Source organism: Talpa europaea (assembly GCF_964194135.1).
Source record: "Talpa europaea genome assembly, chromosome: 9".
Taxonomy (NCBI): domain Eukaryota; kingdom Metazoa; phylum Chordata; class Mammalia; order Eulipotyphla; family Talpidae; genus Talpa; species Talpa europaea.
The window spans coordinates 16,020,574-16,039,094 of NC_140076.1; the positions used below are offsets into that span (position 1 = coordinate 16,020,574).

The 18,521-nt window shown below is 47.7% G+C and overlaps 2 protein-coding genes across 8 annotated transcripts in view; one reads left to right on the forward strand and one right to left on the reverse strand.

Moving 5' to 3' along the window:
• Positions 1-11: 11 nt before the first annotated feature.
• Positions 12-5,156, forward strand: XKR8 (XK related 8; the record flags this gene model as incomplete). Its single annotated transcript, XM_084242882.1, has 3 exons — positions 12-304; positions 2,150-2,346; positions 4,402-5,156. 3 exons carry the CDS (start codon positions 12-14, stop codon positions 5,154-5,156), a joined length of 1,245 nt encoding a protein of 414 aa, XP_084099008.1.
• A 6,063-nt stretch (positions 5,157-11,219) lies between these two features.
• Positions 11,220-18,521, reverse strand: part of EYA3 (EYA transcriptional coactivator and phosphatase 3) — a gene marked incomplete at both ends in the record, with an annotated part of 65,076 nt that continues 57,774 nt past the window's right edge. For 6 of the 7 annotated variants that reach the window (XM_084243884.1, XM_084243882.1, XM_084243881.1 and 3 more), the window contains 4 exons: positions 11,220-11,300; positions 12,383-12,483; positions 16,840-16,961; positions 18,063-18,177. In XM_084243884.1, the coding sequence (XP_084100010.1) occupies positions 11,220-11,300; positions 12,383-12,483; positions 16,840-16,961; positions 18,063-18,177 (419 nt within the window). Of the gene's footprint in view, positions 11,301-12,106; positions 12,484-16,839; positions 16,962-18,062; positions 18,178-18,521 lie in introns of those variants that run through there. The other variant, XM_084243880.1, reaches the window with a different exon arrangement.

Consider the following 18,521-nt stretch of genomic DNA (forward strand, 5'->3'; position numbering starts at 1 on the left):
GCTGGCGGGTCATGCCCTGCTCGCCCCGCGCTGCGCAACTCTGGGACTTGGTGCTGGGCGTCCTGGGCACCGCCGCCTTCCTGACCGACCTGGGCGTCGACCTGTGGGCTGCCATCCAGTATGTGCTCAGCGGCCGCTACTGGTGGGGCGCGCTGGTGCTGGCGCTGCTGGGCCTCTCCTCCGTCGTGCTTCAGCTCTTCAGCTGGGTCTGGCTGCGCGCCGACCCCGGCGGCCTGCACGCGTCGCAGCCCGCGGGCGGTTGGCTGGCGCTGCTGCATCTCCTGCAGTTGGGCTACCTGTACAGGTGAGCGCCCGCCGCTGGAAGGGCGCGGGGAGGAGAGGGCTGGGATCCAGGAGAGGACACTGAGCCCCTGTGCTCACCTCTGCAGCGGGGCTCCCGCCCTTAGAGAAAGAACTGCAGCCCCGCAGAGCTCATCTAGCCCTTTCTGCCAGGCCAGGGAGGAGAAACTGAGGCCCAGGGAAGAAAGTGACCCGGGTTGGTTGGAGTCAGACCCCTCTGGGATCCACTCCTGGCTTTACTATCTCTTGGCTCATTCTTGCCTTTCTCTGAGCCTCAGTTTCCTGCTCTGTTAAAAGGAGATAGTAATTTAGAATAGAATAGGCCTGACAGGCAGGCCTGCTGTGAAGGGAGGAAAAATGGCAAGGGCCTAGCAGTGTGTGGAATTGTGACGAAACCTTGTACACCTCAGTTCAACACCTGCTGGGTCTTGCTCGAGTGGCCTGGCCACCCCCTTGGCCCCCCACCAAAATCTCAGCTGACACGTTGTGACACTGGGAGCAGTGGGCCTGCCTGGCGCTGTGCGGTGAGCAGTAAATGAAATGAGGCCTGTCAGTTGCCCTGGTGCAAGGTGAGCTTGCAACAGGTGTCCACCACCTCCACGATTAGCTGGGTGCCTCTGGGGATCGCAGCAGCCACCCCCCAGAGCAGTGCCTGTTCCCTTGCTGCCAGCACCCCTCTTCCTTTCCTCCCAGTTGTGTTCTCGCTGCACATTTGCTCCCAGCCCCCACGTTCTTATCCCACATGGAACAAGAGGGCAGAGATGGGGTCTGACTCACTCATGGCCTGAGAGCCAGCCAGGGATGAGCACAGGGCTGGCCCCAGAAATCTGTGTGGGTTGTGTTCTGTTTCTGCACTGGCAGGGGGGCCCTCTAAACTTGGGGAAACTGAAACCAAGGGTCAGCGACAGATGATGTCAGGATGCCTGTGCTCTGGCATGGGGTAGGTGATTGGAGCCAGGATTCGCTTTTGAATCCATTCCTACAGATTCTCTTTGAATCTTGTCTCAACAAAGCTGCATCAAGTCTCCAGGAGTGGGGAGAGGAGCTTTAAATGTTGCAGTTTTGCCTGAGTGGTTGTACAGGCACCAGTACAACCCCAGTGGGCATGAAGGGGGCCTAGTTCCACATCCTTCTTTTCTGCCAGCATCAGTCAGACAGACTGCACTGAGCTTTGGTTTAGAAAATGGGTCTCTTCCTGTCCGTGACTAGTCTGAGGCAGGGCTCCTTTCAGGCAATTTGAGGGACCCGAGGCAGAGGTAGAGGCTCCTGCTGAGCCTGCCACCTGCTCCCTTAGTCAGTTGCCAGTTCTGTTCAGGGGAGGTGATAGTAACTATGTGGTGAATGGATTCCTAGTGAGTGGCTGGACTCACCTCCCACCAGCCAACTGAGAGCAGTGCGGGGCCGGGAGGAGACCTTGGTACATCCTCTATTCCCCCCTCAGGCCAGTGGGTCACCAAGGCTGGTCTCTCCAATCTCTGATCTCAGTTAACATCCCCCAGTCTCCATCAGCAACACTCCGGGCAAGCTCTTATCCTTTCTCCCTGATATAAGCAAACCCCCGCTTCCAGCCTAACCCTCCCTCTTCTCTGGGCCAGGTTTCCCTTCTTTGGTTCTGCTTCCACACCTATGGAGAGGAAATGCCAAGAGTCAGTGGGCCAAGGTTTGTCATGAGCTTGGGAGAGGGCCCGGCTGCAGGAGCAGCTGTCGCCTTGCCGAGTCACTTGCCCAAGCCCCGCAGCGTGTTAGTGACCAGCTAGGACTGGAGCCCATCTGCACCCACCATCTGGGAAGGGCAAGAGGAACACCAGGGGACACTCACCTGGTCTGTGGGGCGTCTGTCTGTGCCTAGGTGCCTGCAGGGGCTGCGGCAGGGGCTGCTGGTGTGGCGGCAGGAGGTGCCCTCCGAGTTCGACCTGGCCTACGCCGACTTCCTCGCCCTGGACATCAGCATGCTGCGGCTCTTTGAGACGTTCTTGGAGACGACGCCACAGCTCACGCTGGTGCTGGCCATCGTGCTGGAGAGCGGCCGGGCCGAGTACTACCAGTGTGAGTGACGGGCCAGCCCCCGTGGCTGAGGAAATGCCCCACATGTCAGCAATGTTTCCACTCTTCCCAGGGCTGCTTAGAACATAGAAGATTTTTAGTCAGGCAGCCGAGGGTTCAAATCCAAAGTCACTCAACCAGCCACGTGAGTTTGGACAAATGACTCAAAGTCTGTCAGTTTGTTCTCATCGGTAAAATGAAAGAGAGAGGCGCTCCTACCTAGCAGAGAGGGAGGGAGAGGTGAGGAGATGCGGCGCCTGGCACAGGCTGTTTGGCGGCCAGCGAACAGTTTACTGAGCACCTTGACACGCTCAAGTTTCCCCGAGCACCTGGTGCTGGCCCGAGCCAGGCACTCTGCTGTGAACTAGGTCGCAGCCCTGCCCTGCTGGGATGCTAGGCTGCAAAACAGGTAGTTTCACTCGGCGCGTTGAGTGACCTGGAAATGGAGAGGCAGGTGGCTTCGTGAACCAGGGAGACGCTCGTGCCATGAGGAGCTTCCGGGGGTTTTCTCCTGTAACGGGGAGGAAACTTGGCAAGTCTCAGACCCAGCCAGTAGCCACACTGGGACTCCGACACAGGTCCCACTCGGGGTCTCCTACCCCACCCCACCTCGAGGCCTCCCAGGGACCAATCCCCACTCTGCCACCTCTCCCCGGTGACCGGTAGGTCTTGCCTTGCCTGGCCTGTATCCCTGGCTGTACAAGGTGGAGGCTGTTCTGAGCCCCCCAGCGTCCTTCCAGCTTGCTAATCTGAGTCAGTAATGTTAGCTGGACAAGACCAGTAGTAGTACCGACACAACAGAGGCCTGCTGTTGGCCGGGCACTGCCGCCCTGTAGGTCGGTGTGTTTGTCTCCATTTTACTTGAGGAGAAAGAGACCCAGAAAGGTGAAGTGACTTCACAGGACGGGCTGGGCAGAGCTGTTTGATGTCTATTTGAGGATAGTGGGTGTGTCCGCCCAGGGCTAAGAGACGGCCACCCAGTGTGTGGAGGGCGTGTGGGATGAGACAGATTTCCCCAGCTTTTTACTTGGCAAACATTCACTTGCTATTACATGCCAGATACAGGCTGCCTGGTGACCCCAGGGGAGCAGAATCTGTTCCCTACCTTGAAGGAGCTCAGAGATGAGGAAACAGATATCTCCTGTGTGGGAAGACTCCTGACAGAAGTGGGTGGGGTGATCCAGGGCACCCAACACATTGCGGTGGGTGGGGTGAGGTCAGGATGGGTGGCCCTAGGGGATATTCAAGCTGGGGCCTGCAGGGAGGAAGGGTGGCAGGGGAAGCTGGGCCTGTGCTCCCAATATCATGGGCAAAGCTTGTCAGGCAGGGTATGTGGTGTGCTGGGCAAACTGGAACAATGTCAGGCCAGCTGCAACCGAGAGTGGGGTACTCAGAGAGCTCAGTGGCCACCCTCTGATTCCAGCTCGGGGTGGGATCCTGGTCACCTGCATGGACTGAATCAGTGGGAAGAGGGCCGGGGAGGAAGCAGTGTAGACACATCCATTCCTGCGGGAGGTCCCAGGGCTGGCAGTCCAGGTGGGTGACCAGGAAATGGATGGGATCCCCACCGTAAAGTTCTGGTCTTGGAAAATGAAGATGAGGGCCCAGACTGAGCCTGGAGGGGTATGGGGAATATCCTGCCTGGCCCCAAGGGCAGCCAGAGGCCTAATGCCACCCCTGGGATTTCCTGCTTCCTCTTCTGAGACCAAGAAAGAGGGAACTGGGACGGCTGATTTTTAGACCCAAGAACGGCTTCAGTCTTTCTGGAAAGGAAGGGTGACAGGGCTCCGGGAGATGCTCAGGGTGTGGCCAAGGCCGGGGCTGCCAAGGAAGGTATGGAAGCCACACACACTGTCATCCTTGAAAAATATCACCATGGCAGCACCTGGAAAGCAAAGCTTAGTGGTGAAGGGCAGACTGTCTGGACCTATTTCATGCTTTCCAGCTGTAGTTTTCCCTTCAACAAATCGGGGGTTCTGATACCCTCACAGTTAGGGTGGCCCCCCGGGAACCACCGGGAAGCTGGCCCTGGGGCTCACCTGTCTCCTCTGTCCATAGGGGTCGCCATGGGCGTGTCCTTCCTGGGCATCTCGTGGGCGCTGCTGGACTACCACCGGGCCCTGCGCACCTGCCTCCCTGCCAAGCCCCTCCTGGGACCGGGCTCCTCTGTGATCTACTTCCTGTGGAACCTGCTGCTGCTGTGGCCCCGAGTCCTGGTGGTGGCCCTGTTCTCAGCCCTCTTCCCCCACTACGTGGCCCTGCACTTTGTGGGTCTGTGGCTGGTGCTGCTGTTCTGGGTCTGGCTTCAGGGCACGGACTTCATGCCAGACTCCTGCTCCGAGTGGCTGTACCGGGCCACTGTGGCCACCATCCTGTATTTCTCCTGGTTCAATGTGGCTGACGGCCGCACCCGAGGCCGGGCCACCATCCACCTGGCATTCCTCTTGGGTGACAGCATTCTCATCGCGGTCACCTGGCTGACATATGGCGCCTGGCTGCCCAGCTGGAGCCTGCTGCAGATCTTGCTGCCCATGGGCGCCGTCTGCTTCTTTCTGGGTCTGGTTCTGCGGCTTGTCTATTATTGCTGGCTGCACCCCAGCTGCCGCTGGGAGCCCGACCAAGTGGACGGGACCCTGGGTTCTCGCTCCCTCTGGGAGCCCGACCAAGTGGATGGGACCCTGGATTCCCGCTCCCGCCAGTTTCATCAGCTGCCTCAGAACAAGCGCATGACTAAGTTGGCTCAGAACTTTTTCCCTAAGGCTAGGGGTGAGACTGCTTTGCCATGGAACAGAGACATGAATGGGGTCCTTTGAGGCGCGTCAGCCCCAGCCAGGGACCCGTGGACAGATGGAGTCAGATGGTAGGATACGGAAGATAAGCTAATTATGCTGCTATGGGCCTTGGTTCTCTCAACAGGCACCTGAGGCTTGCTGTGTGCAGCGCTCTGGAGGCCAGAGTGGAGACAGGCCTGCCTGGAGAATGGGAGTGAGATGAGGTGGGCTGGGCCCTGGAGAGTCAAGGGCCCTGATTATGTACAAGACACTTTGAGAGGGAAGGAAAGACCTTCTTTCCTCCCTCAGCCCTCAGTGCCTACCAGCGTAGCTGGTGTCCCAAAGCATCTCGTGTTGATACTTTTACCTCTCCAGTCACCTCTAACATAACTGAAGGTGGCGTCCGACTCCTGGGTTCCAGTACCTCCAGGATGTGTTCTCTGGAACCCTTCCCCTGCCCCGCCCCAGTCATTCAGTTCATTCAACATGTTAACTGTGTTCTGTGCCAAGAACATCATTCTATGCTTGGGAGCTGCAACAGGATCAGCAGGCCCCCTTGCTCCATTCCTTCTTCTCTCTAGGTTCTCCTGGGCAGGCACTCAGACTGGAAGCCAGGGATGCCCAACTGGCTGGCCCTTCTCAGCCCCTCCTCCGCCTTAGTGAAGCTGGCCCAGCCGGGATCTTGCTCTCCAGGGGCCACTGTCAATCAAGTGCCTTGTGAACCTGTGGTTGGGGCTGTGGCTCAGCCTGTTGGTGTTTTTTTTGTACTTTGGACCATGTATTTTCTACCTCAGTCTAAGAGAGGAAGAGGTGTGTGCACATGTTTCTGCAAGTGTTTTGTTTAACAGTATTATTAGGTTATTATTAAAGCCTCATGAAGTCCTCCAACTTAGTCATGTCTTTAAATCTACGGCATTCAAAGCCACCTGGAGAGGGGTCAGGGACAGTCCTCCCTTTCAGCGTGGGTAAAGGCCCTGGGACCAGGGCTGCACCTCTTAATCTTATCTTGGAAGTTTGAGGAACTCGTGCATTAACATGGGGTTATCAAGTGGGCTTCGGAACCCAGATCTGGGCTGATGCCAGTGTGTGCGCTCTTAACCAGCTCCGCAGCGGGGCTGGGCAGGAGTGCCACAAGCCCCCCCCCCCTTTTAAAAAAAGATTTATTTATTTATTTATTTATACAAGCACTGGGTACAGTCAGAAGTGCGAGAGGGTGAGAGAATTCACCAGAGTCAGAGTGGGGAGCAGCACAGGCAGAAGGACTGAAGTACACTGCTGAGGGGAGCAGCGGGAGGCAGGAGAGGTCTGCGTGCCATGTGGGACCCTCCTCCGGTGGCCGGGGAGCAGCCGGGGATCGAACCGGTGCTGCAGAGGCTGCGGGCAGCTTTGCAACCCAGCGCTCAACCGCTACACCACCGGGGAGGTCCACAAGCCCCTTTATTTAGTACCATGAAGTGAACACAAGAGCCTAGGTGAACAAAGTTTCTGTGTAGGGCGGAGGAGAAGTCGGGGGAGGAGGAAGTATAAGTTATGAGGTGGCTTAGGGGATGTGGATTTGGGCCACGGCACTGGGGAGTCTGGTTTGCAAAGGAAGTGGTGCTGAAGGAAGGCTCCAGGTGCTGTGATGGGAACCAGGGTGCTGTCTTGTTATTTGCCCGTTCATTTTAGTGAAGATCCAATAAATAGAACAAGCGTGTCTGACAGTATTAAGTGCCACAAGGAAAGCTTTCATCTCTACTCTCTAGATGAAATTATCAAATAACAGTCACATGGATGTCATTAAATCTAAACAATGTACATAGTGTTACCACCTAAACTAGAATTTAAGTCACTTCATTTATATATTATAGTTTACAAATCAATAATTTTAAAGACAACAGACATTACTAGATATTACTAGCAATTAGAAAGTCTTTGAAGATTTCCATCAATAACTTTTAAAATGTTGAACATTTTTTGAGAATAAAAAACATGTTGAAGGAGGGGAAGGATGCAGCTGCTATACTCACTGTAGGGGGATGACATTGAAAAATCGTCACTATTCTAGCGTTTGTACTTATAACCGTCAAAGTGTGATAAAAAAGTTACCTTCAATTAGTGTGGCTTGAAATATGCACCTTCTGATGAAAAGATTTAATGTTCAGAATGCAAGGCATCCTCTCTTCTAAAGACATTACTTTGGGGAAAAATATTATAGTCTTGACATATAAGGTACGTGCAAGTCAGCACTGAATCCCAATCTCCTGCAAGAATACAAAGCAAAAGTACCGATTTCCCAGACAGGCCCAGGTCTGAAGCAAGGTTTGGTATCAGTTTCATTGCTTTTGTGATTTAAGCTCAGCACAGTAAGGCACTGATTTAATAATAAATTTTAGCAATTTGATGGTAAGTGAAATCTTATTTTAGTATTAAACTTTTCAAAAGCAGTATGTTTTAGAAGCGATTAATCTCTCCCTTGCAAATTATTTAAAAATACTTTTTTTTCATGTACATTCATTTACGTTAATGGTTGTTTTAAACCTTTTTGGTAAAATTACTGACTCAGTTACTAATTTTTCTAATGAGTTCTTTAGATTTTTTTTTTATGAGGCCCAATTTAGAATCCTCTTCAGCTGGGCAACTGGCCAATCCTATTTAGAAAAGATGAGCAAACCGTATAGAAAATAAAAACTTTATTTTTTCAAGTTTATAAGATAGTTCCCGTTACATATAACATTATGGTCAAGGACTCTACAGCCACGAATGCCCGCAGTCACATAAATATATCCAATCCAATTCATGCCTTTTCCGACTAAGTGAGGCATTGAAGTCCAGAGGGTCACGTTTTGAGCAGAAGTCGTCCTTGATGGGGGCTCCCGTCAGTGCATTAGGAACTAGCCAAGGAGCCTGCTTGCCAGAACTGTCTAACTCAGAGGAGAGGGAGGGGCAGAGGCATGCTGATGGGGACAGGACAGAACTAGATTTTTTCTCTCTTGTGGCTTCAGACATTTTCGAATCTCAGAACTCAGATTTGGCTCCTAGAGTGTGAAATCTGGGAAGTTCCAACTCTTGGATGAGAAAGGAAACCAAATTAGTGGTGAGAAATAGAAACCCTGTTAAGAGGAGCCCTAACTACTCCCTTCTGCAGGAGCAAGGAAAGAAGCCCCAAGCTCACCACCCCTTGGCTTACACCATAACTGCCAGGAGGGAGAACATGGCTCTGCCCCTGTGCTCTCTGCCCCTGGCTTCAGTGGTGTGGCACCCATTCAAGGTAGCCAGTGTTTAGAAGCTCCATATGCTGCAACTGGAGTTTGCCAAAGAAGCTTTAAAGCTGTGTTTCTGTAAACTGCGAACAAGCTGTGGCACAAGTCTCTTGGGACACTAGCTTCGCCCTCCCCACCCCCAACTTGCAGAGCAGAAGATAGGAACACCCCAAACCAAATAAAAGCCCAAACAGGCATCTAAATCTGGAACAGGTATCCAATCTCCTGGACACCACCAGCTGCCCCAGGGGCACTGGACAGGGTGATGCTAAGGCACAGTCAGTTTTACATTCGGAAGTCAAGCCACCTCTTAAACCCGGGACACACCTGACCACTCCAGACCCCCGACTAGCGGGCCCTCGCCTCTGTGTACAGCTCCACCTTGCAAAGCCCTGCGTGCCCAGCTGGGAGAAAGGCCTCCCCATGCGGCCAATTTGATGGGGACTCTTCCAGTGAAAAGGGCTTCCTCCTTAATGAAGGACGCACAGTATCCTTTGGCCCTCAGCTCCCAAGAACTCTTGTGCTTCCATTTCCCTTTCCAGATCTTTGTGCTGAAGAGGAAGAAAGCACAGGGTGAAAGAAGAGCACTGTGTCCCAGGAACAATTCATTTTGGCAGAAGGTCCAAGAAACCCTCATTTTCTGCTTGCCCTGTCTATGAGGGGGCACAACCAGGAAAGAACAAAGGGCGCTCTGCTCAGAGAGCTTCATTTTTTTGGCCAATTTCAAGTTCCTTTTGCACTGAAAAAGGGGTCCAAGTCACATTCTAGGACAACTTCGCAAACTTCTCCACAAGGTGGGGCAGGCAGGGCAGGTGTGCACGCCTGTGTGCTTGATGGGGTACCACTCCAGAGCCCACAAGCCTGCATCAACCCAGGGCTCATGTCCAGGACAAGACACCAGCAGTTACCCTGCCAGCATGGGCAGCACTTGGGCCTGGAAGGAAAGCCCCATCCTAGAGCTTTCTGAGACCAACTATCAAGTGAGGCAGAGCAGCATCTGGGCAGCTATGATCAACACAGACCAGGGAAGTGCAACCTCAGCCTGCCCCTCCACTCCCATGGAAACGAGGCCAAAGAGGCAGGTGGATAATGAGCATTGACCACAGCTCCTCTCCAACCACCTCGATCCTAAAACTGTGGTGAACCACTTTCTCAACCAGCCCTGAGGAATGCAGCCAGACTCTCTCCGCTGCCTCTGTCTGGGTGCTGGCGTTGGAAGGAGTCTGATCTCTTTGTGTTGCAGTATCTCTGGTAAGGGAAATGCGAAACCAGGGAACTCTTCACTGCTGTTAGAACTGGCCTGGTTAAGGTCATCTCCCACTGGGGCCCCAGCTGCATGGCTCTGAGGTGCCTACGCAGTCACCTCCCTGCAGCCTTAACTTCCTCCGCTCTAGGGAGTCTATCCTGCCTGAGCAGAAGCCCAAGTTGGCCTTTGAGGGACACAGCAGCCACAAACAGTTGGGATGGAGGGCTGGGACTCATGCCTGGCATCCACCAAACTTCCCAGAGGTCAGGCTGTGAGATGTTAACCTTTTGAATGGAGGAGAATTAACCTTTCGGCATGGAGAGGGTCCAGCACCCTCACTGAAATTAGGGAAAGACTTTCTGGCCTTCTGGTTTCCCATTTCAGAATGGCGTTTGAGAAGCAGGAAGGGCAGTCCATGGGAAAACTGGGTTTTGATCATGGCAATCTGCTCTTTAGCTTCAGGCAGAGCTGGGAGTAAATATATGCCCAGAATACCCTTCAGAGGGCTTGAGGGCTTCCAGGGAAGCCAAATACATTAGTAGCTTTGGCCAGACTGCATGGAGGTGGCTATGAAGGACTGAGGACAGGAAAGGGGTAAGAGCCACGCACTGATGACTCAGACGGAAGAGACGGTTGTAGGGACGAGTGTCTGTTGGGGGAAGGGTGCTTCTCCGCAGGAGGAAAAGGTGGAATCATCCTATTTAAAGAGTCAAGAAGCCTTAGTCCCTTCTTTCCAGTTTGGGGTAAGCCTCCAGGGCCATTGTCTTTGAATGAGAGATTCAAGCTGAAGACTATACTTTACTGCTAAGAGGAGGAGCTTCTGTGGCTGTGCTGTCTGGTTAAAGGGGGGAAGAGTAACTGGAAAAGGAATCTAAGGCTTCCAGGAGGGGAAACATCAAAGTCTAATGGTATTCAGTGTCCAGTGCCCCATAGTTCAGCAAACCAGGAGCTGGAAGAACGGGAAGGAAACCATCTAGATCAGATCCTGGAGCAGCTAAGAGGTGCTATCATCACAGAGAGGTATTTTAGATATTTCAATGACTATTTTTCAAGGAAACTTTACACACTCCTTTCTTGCTAGAATAGAAAGGGGCGGGGGGTACTTGCTTCGGAGACCAGACCCTCACCTATAAAAATAACATATACATTCACTGGGAATATGTTCTATAGCTAAGGAGATTATAAAGACTGCCAGAGATGTTGTTATAAAAGTCTGCGCATTTATCCTACCACAAGTTAAGAGCAGACTGGTCATGGACTAAGAGTGCAACTCTGCCCCAAGAGTTTTCTTTTTCTTCATTTTGTGAAACAAAATACAACAAACAAACAAAGAGTAATAGAGGAATTAAAAGCACTGTAGCTGCGGTGAGTCTATTCTCTCAATCCAACTGCCTCCTATTTTCTTGTGAGGATGAACACGGACTGCAGCTTACTCAGCAAAAATAAGCTTTGTTGCTCACAGATGTTGGTTCTGATTGTGTTCTCGCCGGCATTCCATGGAGGAGAGAAAAAAGGGGGTGGGGGGAGGAGAGACAGACTGTGTTCCCAGTTGGTTCTGGTCTCTAGCTCCCTTCAGGAGGGAAAGGAGCTCATGGGGAAGGCTCTTCATTCCAGTTCTTAGAGAAAATCAAGCTCTAAAGCCTGGTGGAGGGACACCAGGTCTCCATGGTTTGTGATCCTCCAGAAAGGCATGTTGTGCTGGAAGAGAGGGGGATGGCTGGTTAACCCAACCTCTTTTGAGAGTTCATATCCATCCAAACCCCTTCCTCTACAGACCTAACTCCCTGGTATATGGTAACTCTTACAGGGCTGTCATAAAGATCAACTAAGTCTTACGTATAAATATGCTATAGGACACCTTACAAATGTGAGAGATTTTCATTAGGTTTTTTTTCCTTTTTTTTAAAAAAAGATTTATTTATACAAGAACTGGGGTACAGGTCAGAGGCATGGGAGGGTGAGAAAATTCACCAGAGACAGAACAGGGAGCAGAACGACCGAAATACACTGCAGAGGGGAGCAGTGGGCGAGGCAGGAGACGTCGGCTACGCTATGTGGGTTTCTCCCCAGCTGGCCGGGAATCGAACCGGTGCTGCAGAGACTGTGGACAGCTTCACAGCGTGGCGTTCAACCCGCTGTGCCACTGGGGAGGCGCTGTTTTCATTAGGTTTTAGTGGTATTTCTCAGGTTTTCTTACAACTTTGAGAAATAACGATCATATTATACAGCCAGAATTAGGGACAGAACACTGTGTGCCACTTTGGAAACCTCCTTTTTTTTTTTGGCATAGAATAACTGGGGTGTAGGTCAGAGGTGTGGAATGGTGAGAAGATTCACCAGAGACAGAGTGGGGAAAAGAACAGGCGGATTGACTGAAATACACTGCTGAGGGAAACACCAGGTGAGTCAGGAGAGGTCTGCTGCACCTTATGGGTCACCTCCCTGGCTAGGGATCGAACTCATTTTGCAGTGGCTGCGGATCTCTTCATAGTGCTGTGTTTTTAACCCCTTACGCCACCCAGAAGGCCCAGGGCTCAAAGATTTTAAGATGTTTGAATGTCAGGTGAAAGGAATGAGGAGGATCAAAACAGCTTATAGGGAAAACTGCATTTCAGAAAAAAAAACAAAAAAAACTCTTCCTCTTTCTTTAAAGAAAAATGGGAGAGGAAGAGAAGGGAAAATACTGTAAATACCCAAAAGATAGCTAGGATTTCCGATTTTACCATTTTCCTAATCCCTTCATGCCCTTCCACGTGAACAGTGTTCTTCACCATGGTTACCTGTTTGGCTGCAATTTCTTCATCTCGTCCATCTCCAATCACTACATATGTGACTTTCTTTCCAAACCTCGACACAATTCTCTCGAAGCAGCTCTCCTTTCCTGATGAGAAAAAGACAAGGACTATCAGGACATTCCTCCGTATCTTTTTAAACCAATACCAAAGAAAAGGGTTCACCTGCTTGGACAAAGTGGCAGCCCATATAATGTGCTTTGTGGGGGGCAGGGGTGGCATCTAGAGATCCAATAGGCCATCCACCCAAAGACTGCAAATTGTGCCATTAAAAAAGCCAAGGGTGAAGTCGTAAGATCTTAGTATGAGGGAATTTCTATAAATGAGTGTGAGAGCTATGAATACCACCTTACTTCCCACCTCCCCTGTATTTATAGCTTACAAAGAAGTTTTTAAGTAATCTTTTAATTCTCAAAATTATCCAGGGAGATGGATAATATTCCTTATTTTACAGATAAAATGGGGCCCTAAGTATTAGTGACTTGCCCAGACCACAAATAAGCCAGCTAGTAGACTCTGGGTTTATGACTCCCAAGTTTAGGTTCTGGCCACTGTGCCCTCATAAAAGGATAATTTTTGAGAGGAAATTGTTTTTTGTTTTCTTTTTAAGATTTATTTATTTATTCATTTATTTATTTATACAAGCACTGGGTATAGTCAGAAGCGCGGGAGGGTGAGAGAATTCACCAGAGCCAGAGCGGGGAGCAGAGCAGGCAGAAGGACCGAAGGACACTGCTGAGGGGAGCAGCGGGCGGCAGGAGAGGTCTGCGCGCCATGTGGGACCCTCCTCCAGTGGCCGGGGAGAAGCTGGGGATCGAACTGGCGCTGCAGAGGCTGCGGGCAGCTTTGCAACCCAGAGCTCAACTGCTGCGCCACCGGGGAGGCCTGAGAGGAAATTGTTTTAGTGTAGGTAAGAGAAGTGGAAACATAAGATCTTTTTTTTTTGTTAGTAATAACAAACTTCCCAGAGTCCTAGACCTGCCAGGAGAGGAGGAGCCCTAGAGGACCAACGAACATGGTCACACCTGGGTTTTTCTCCCTATTTTACTGTAACTGCCATTTACTGTACCCGAAGCGGAGATGTTCTATCACTGAAATTGACCTCAGGAAATGGGCGATTTAAATTCACTGGGAAACAGGGCTGTGTATCCAAAAATTCAAATCCCACTGGAAACCAATACCTAAAGAATGCACAGATGATACTGCTATGGAAAAGATATTTGCATAAATTAAAAAAGGGGAAATTATTTCCCTTGCTTTTTCTTCACTATCTTTTATATTTTATTTCCCTGTTTCTGCCACCTTCTTCAATTAAGCAAGGTCCTAACTCTGCTTCCTTCTTCATCCTGCTCCATTAACCTTCTCATCCTTTCTTCTTTCCAGATCCAGAGACTTAGCACCAGGGTTCCTGTGTGAATAAGAAAAAGGTGCCTCTTCCTCAAGGCACTTGACTGCCACCTGCTGGAAAACTGTTATCACAATACACAATTCTAAGATGACTACACTGACTGACAAGAAACTATGCACTCATCCTCAGAAGTCCTGCGTGGCACATCTGGATAATTACAAGTTTTTGTCATTCCCAACCCATGTGGTATCTCAAACTGGGGGAACAGTTGCCTGGACCAGACACTAGTTCACTTTGGGCTTTAGTCTCTGATTTATTAAGACTTGGCTTAAGTGCATGTAGGCCCCTTTCAGTGGTAGCATCAGAAAACAGTGTGGTCATGCCTTACACTCACATCAGGTAGTCAATCAACATTTGTTGAGTAAATGTGCATTAATCCTACAAATGATTCAGTGGAGGATGACTTCATATCTCAAGCCCCAATTCAAACATTAAATAATCTAATAATAAATTCTCATTATATTCAAAGTGTTACAGAGTTCTTTATCTAATTCCATTCCAACCATTACATCCCTACAACCTAGCCAATCTCTGTCAGAAACAGTCTAATTTACCATCTATCAACAGAAAAAAACAAAAAACAAAACACCAGCATTTTGAGTCATTCTTTTCTCCTAATACCCAAAAAAGAAATATCTCTTATTTAGAGGACAAGGGTAGCGATGTTTTCATTGTCCTGGCACACAATGGTTGGGGATTGAAAACATTTAGGAATGTCTTCTCCAAAAGTATCAAGAGACAGAGTTACTAATAGCTGAGAGTACATGAAAAAAAAAATGACTCCAATAGAGATGGCAAATATTTTCCCTCCATTTTACACTCTGAAAACAATCCTGGAGATGAGCTTTCCTGCTTGGGAGGAAAAGGCCAATGACGAGTCAGCTTACCCAAAGTCAAACAATCTGTAACTGCAAGACCAACCTAGTCTTTAGAGAGTATTAGGTTTCTGGGTTTCCCCTATCAAAAACACTTCTGACATTTTCAGAAATGATTTTGAGAATTTTCTTTAATGTACAGCGTCACAGAATAGTTCTCTAAGAGAGCCACAATCCTGCGATTATTTCAAAGGAAATGAACAACTATTTCTTCTCCTTGCTGGCAGGTCAGAGTTCTGTCAAGTCTCCCACTGTGGCTAGGAGGTGCCACGGTGACTGTGTCACGTTCTACTGCACGGATTAGCTCTGAAAGAGAGACTGCAGAAGATCACCCAATGAACACACTGTCAGAGGGAATAAAATCACTTCCATTGGTTTGATAAGCTTTTCGGTGCCAGGACTCAGTATTAACAAACAGTAGAGAAAATCTACCTTTCAGGGGTGGGAGGCTCACTGAGGCTCTGGATTCCTATGAAACATGGAGCACAGCAGGGGTAGCAGTAATGAAATATGAAAGGGGCTTTCAGATATATTCCTTCCATTCCGTAAATCCCTTGTAAATGAAATAATTCAACCATACAAAAATATATGAAAATACCTGCATATCTACCATTAACCCAGATTTGTCAAATCTTAATAGTTGCTTTTGATAAAAAATATGACATTACAGATTTCTTTGAAGTTTCCAATGCACCTCTCCCTAATGCCATTCTTCCCTCCTGCTTTCTCTCCACAGCCTATTCCATAAATGATATGTTGTGAACATTCTGAACATTTATACAAATGTTATATACTGTATGTCTCTATCTGCAATGTGCTTTTTTGTGTGTTCAACATTGTTTTTCATAATAATTCTTATAGATATATATATAGTTTTAATTCACCCACTTTTAATTTGCTATATAGTTTCCATTGTTTGAATATATCTATTTAGCCATTTTCTGCTCATGGACAGGTTCACAGCCTATTTCCAATTATAAACAAAGTAGCATGAAAAATAAATGTGTCCTTATGCACAAGAGAATTACTCAAGAATGGGCTGGCAAACTTTCACGTAAACAGACAGTAAATATTTCAAGTTTTATAAATGGTAGATGAAGAAAAAAATTAATGAAAATTTTAACTTTCTGTGGAAAAGTCAAGAACATAAATGTACCATTTTTGTCCTGTTTACATGTAGTTAAGCAGTGTTCAGGACACTCACACTGTTGTTTACTATAGCTCTAGAACTTTTTCATTCTACAAAAATGAAATTTATACTCAATTAAACAACGTCCTATTTCCCCTTCCTCAAGCTTGTGGTGACCACCATCCTCCTTTCCATTTCCATGACTATGAACACTCTAGGAACCTTAAATAGGTGGAAAGATAGTATTTATCTTTTTGAATTGGCTTTGGCTCATTTCACTCAAAATGTCTACGATTCATCCAAATGGTAGATGGCATGTGGTAGGATTTCCTCCTTTTTAAGGCTGAGTAATATTTCACTATATGGATATACCACATTTTGTTTATCTAGCCATTCAATTCAAGGTTATTTATTGGTTATTCAATAACCAATTCAAGGTTATTTCTACTTCCTGGGTGTTGTAACTAAGACTGTTGTGAATATGGTGTGCAAATACTTCATTGACATTCTGCCTCCAATTCTTTTGCACTTTTCCCAGAAGTAGGACAGCTGGATCATATGCTACTTTCACCATTTTACTCCCCCACTGACATTGCACAAGGGTTCCGGTATCTCCCCATGCTTGCTAAACGTTTAATTATTTAGTTTTTCTACAGTAACTATCCTAAAGGATATGAGGGATTTTTAAATTATTTTCAAGTATACAGTTTAGTCCCTGATTTTTAATCTAGTGCTTTTTCTATCATATTGCACTGTAGTGCCTGCTCTGTGAAAGAGAAAGAAATCTGAAATAAGGCAAGAACAGATTTCTAAACTAAGATATTATGTTTAAATATTATAAAACAGAACATGATAAAATTTAAGTCTGACAAACTTGGATTTGAATAACTTACTACCTGTGAAGACTTATATAAGCTACATAACTCGTCAGTAACTTATATATATCGTGTTGCTCAGACAGGTTGGTAAATAATAAGTGTATCATAAACAGGGAGATTTCCTGTAAGGTCAGTTACTAGAGTAGAAACCATACCAATTTTGGTAGCACTATAGATGTTTTCAATAGGAAATATTTCTCCTAGTCCATATAGAAGAACCTTGGCCAGGGCTGGAACCAGCTGGGTGGTAGTGATCAGAACATTCACACAATTCTTTCTAGAAGGGAGAAAAGAAAAAGAAAAGGTGAAAACAAACTAACCTGGAAGTAAGAATTCAACTGGGTCAACTCTGTAGATCTATTAAAAATTACCCTCGGGCCTCCCCTGGTGGTGCAGCGGTTGAGCGCTGGGTTGCGAGGCTGCCTGCAGCCTCTGCAGCACCAGTTCGATCCCGGCCACCAGCGAGGGTCCCACAAAAAAAAAAAAAAAAAAAAAAAAAATTACCCTTAAAGGGCCTGGCACTGTATTTTATCAGTGACAATGTTCTAATTATCTCAGGTTTGTTTATCTGTCACATTAAACACAGAGATTCTATAGTGGACATGGAGCAGCAACGTGATTCCTCCATCATTTTCCTTCTAACCATTCTAACTTGTACTTGTTGGCAAATACCACTATGTCACTGTTACCACACTTTGGAAAATACACAACAAAGATTTTCTGTTACAGTGCTATTTCATCAAAGTAAAATTCAGCCCATAAATGAGACGTGATTTAAGTCATCATTAAGTCTTTTATGCAACAGCAACATTAACTTCACATGTCCTTTACCTTCCCGTGGTGTCAGTTTTACTATTTTTCTACTAGGATATGGATCTGGAATTCCTGCTTTTCCGGGAGGGAGCAGTAAGGATATTGGTGTAGATGTGCTGCATTTATTTCTCAGTCTAAGCTTTAAGCTTAAATTTCCTTAAGATGCCCTTTTTCTTTTGTCTCTCCTAACTTTGTGACTGGATTTTGGTACAGTCCTTCTTGGAGGTTCCTGTACTTAGGTATTTGTGATGCGTCTTCTACAGATGTATTCTTTGATGTCACCAATCCATATGCTGGGCTGAAGATTATGAGTTACTGAGTTTTAATTCTGAGAGCAAAAGTAAGGGGGAGAAAGGTTTCATCTAGAAATATTCTCTGAAAACTCTAAGGTGTGCTGTTAGTATAAAATGACCTTTCTTCCCACCTAACCCATATAGTTCCCTGTATCATTTAAACTCCTCTCACCTCTATCCCAAATCCTTTTTGGGGATTGGAATACCCTTGATTAAAGCAGGAAAGAATATAACTCCAAGAGGATGAGACCGTAAAAGAACCATTTCCATACCTGGACTGGATGAGAAGTAAGGACTTCAATGCAGTTCCTAACCAGGAATCTGTTAAAACTTCAATTTCCGCTCTTAGTCGCTGCAGTGCTTCCTTTCTCTGGGGACTGAGAAGACCTTTGGGAATAAAAGCAGACACATCTATCATTTAACAACCTATCCTTGCTGACACCAAGGAAGCAAATTGTAAATTCAATTCAGAAATATTGTGAGTCATTGAAATTTTATACTGAATTAATAATATATTTTTCTTCTTGGCAAAAACCTAGAGTAGTGCTCCTCAAAATTCCTTTTTGAACTTCTTCATCAGAATGTTTTGCTAGGGATGGCACAACTAGAGCAAATCTGCTGACAGAAACACTGGGATTAGATTGTGGTGCAAATTCTATTTTTCACCAACCAGTATCATAATTTGTAGACCAGTGGATCACACTTTGAATAGCACTGTTTTTGACTGAGGC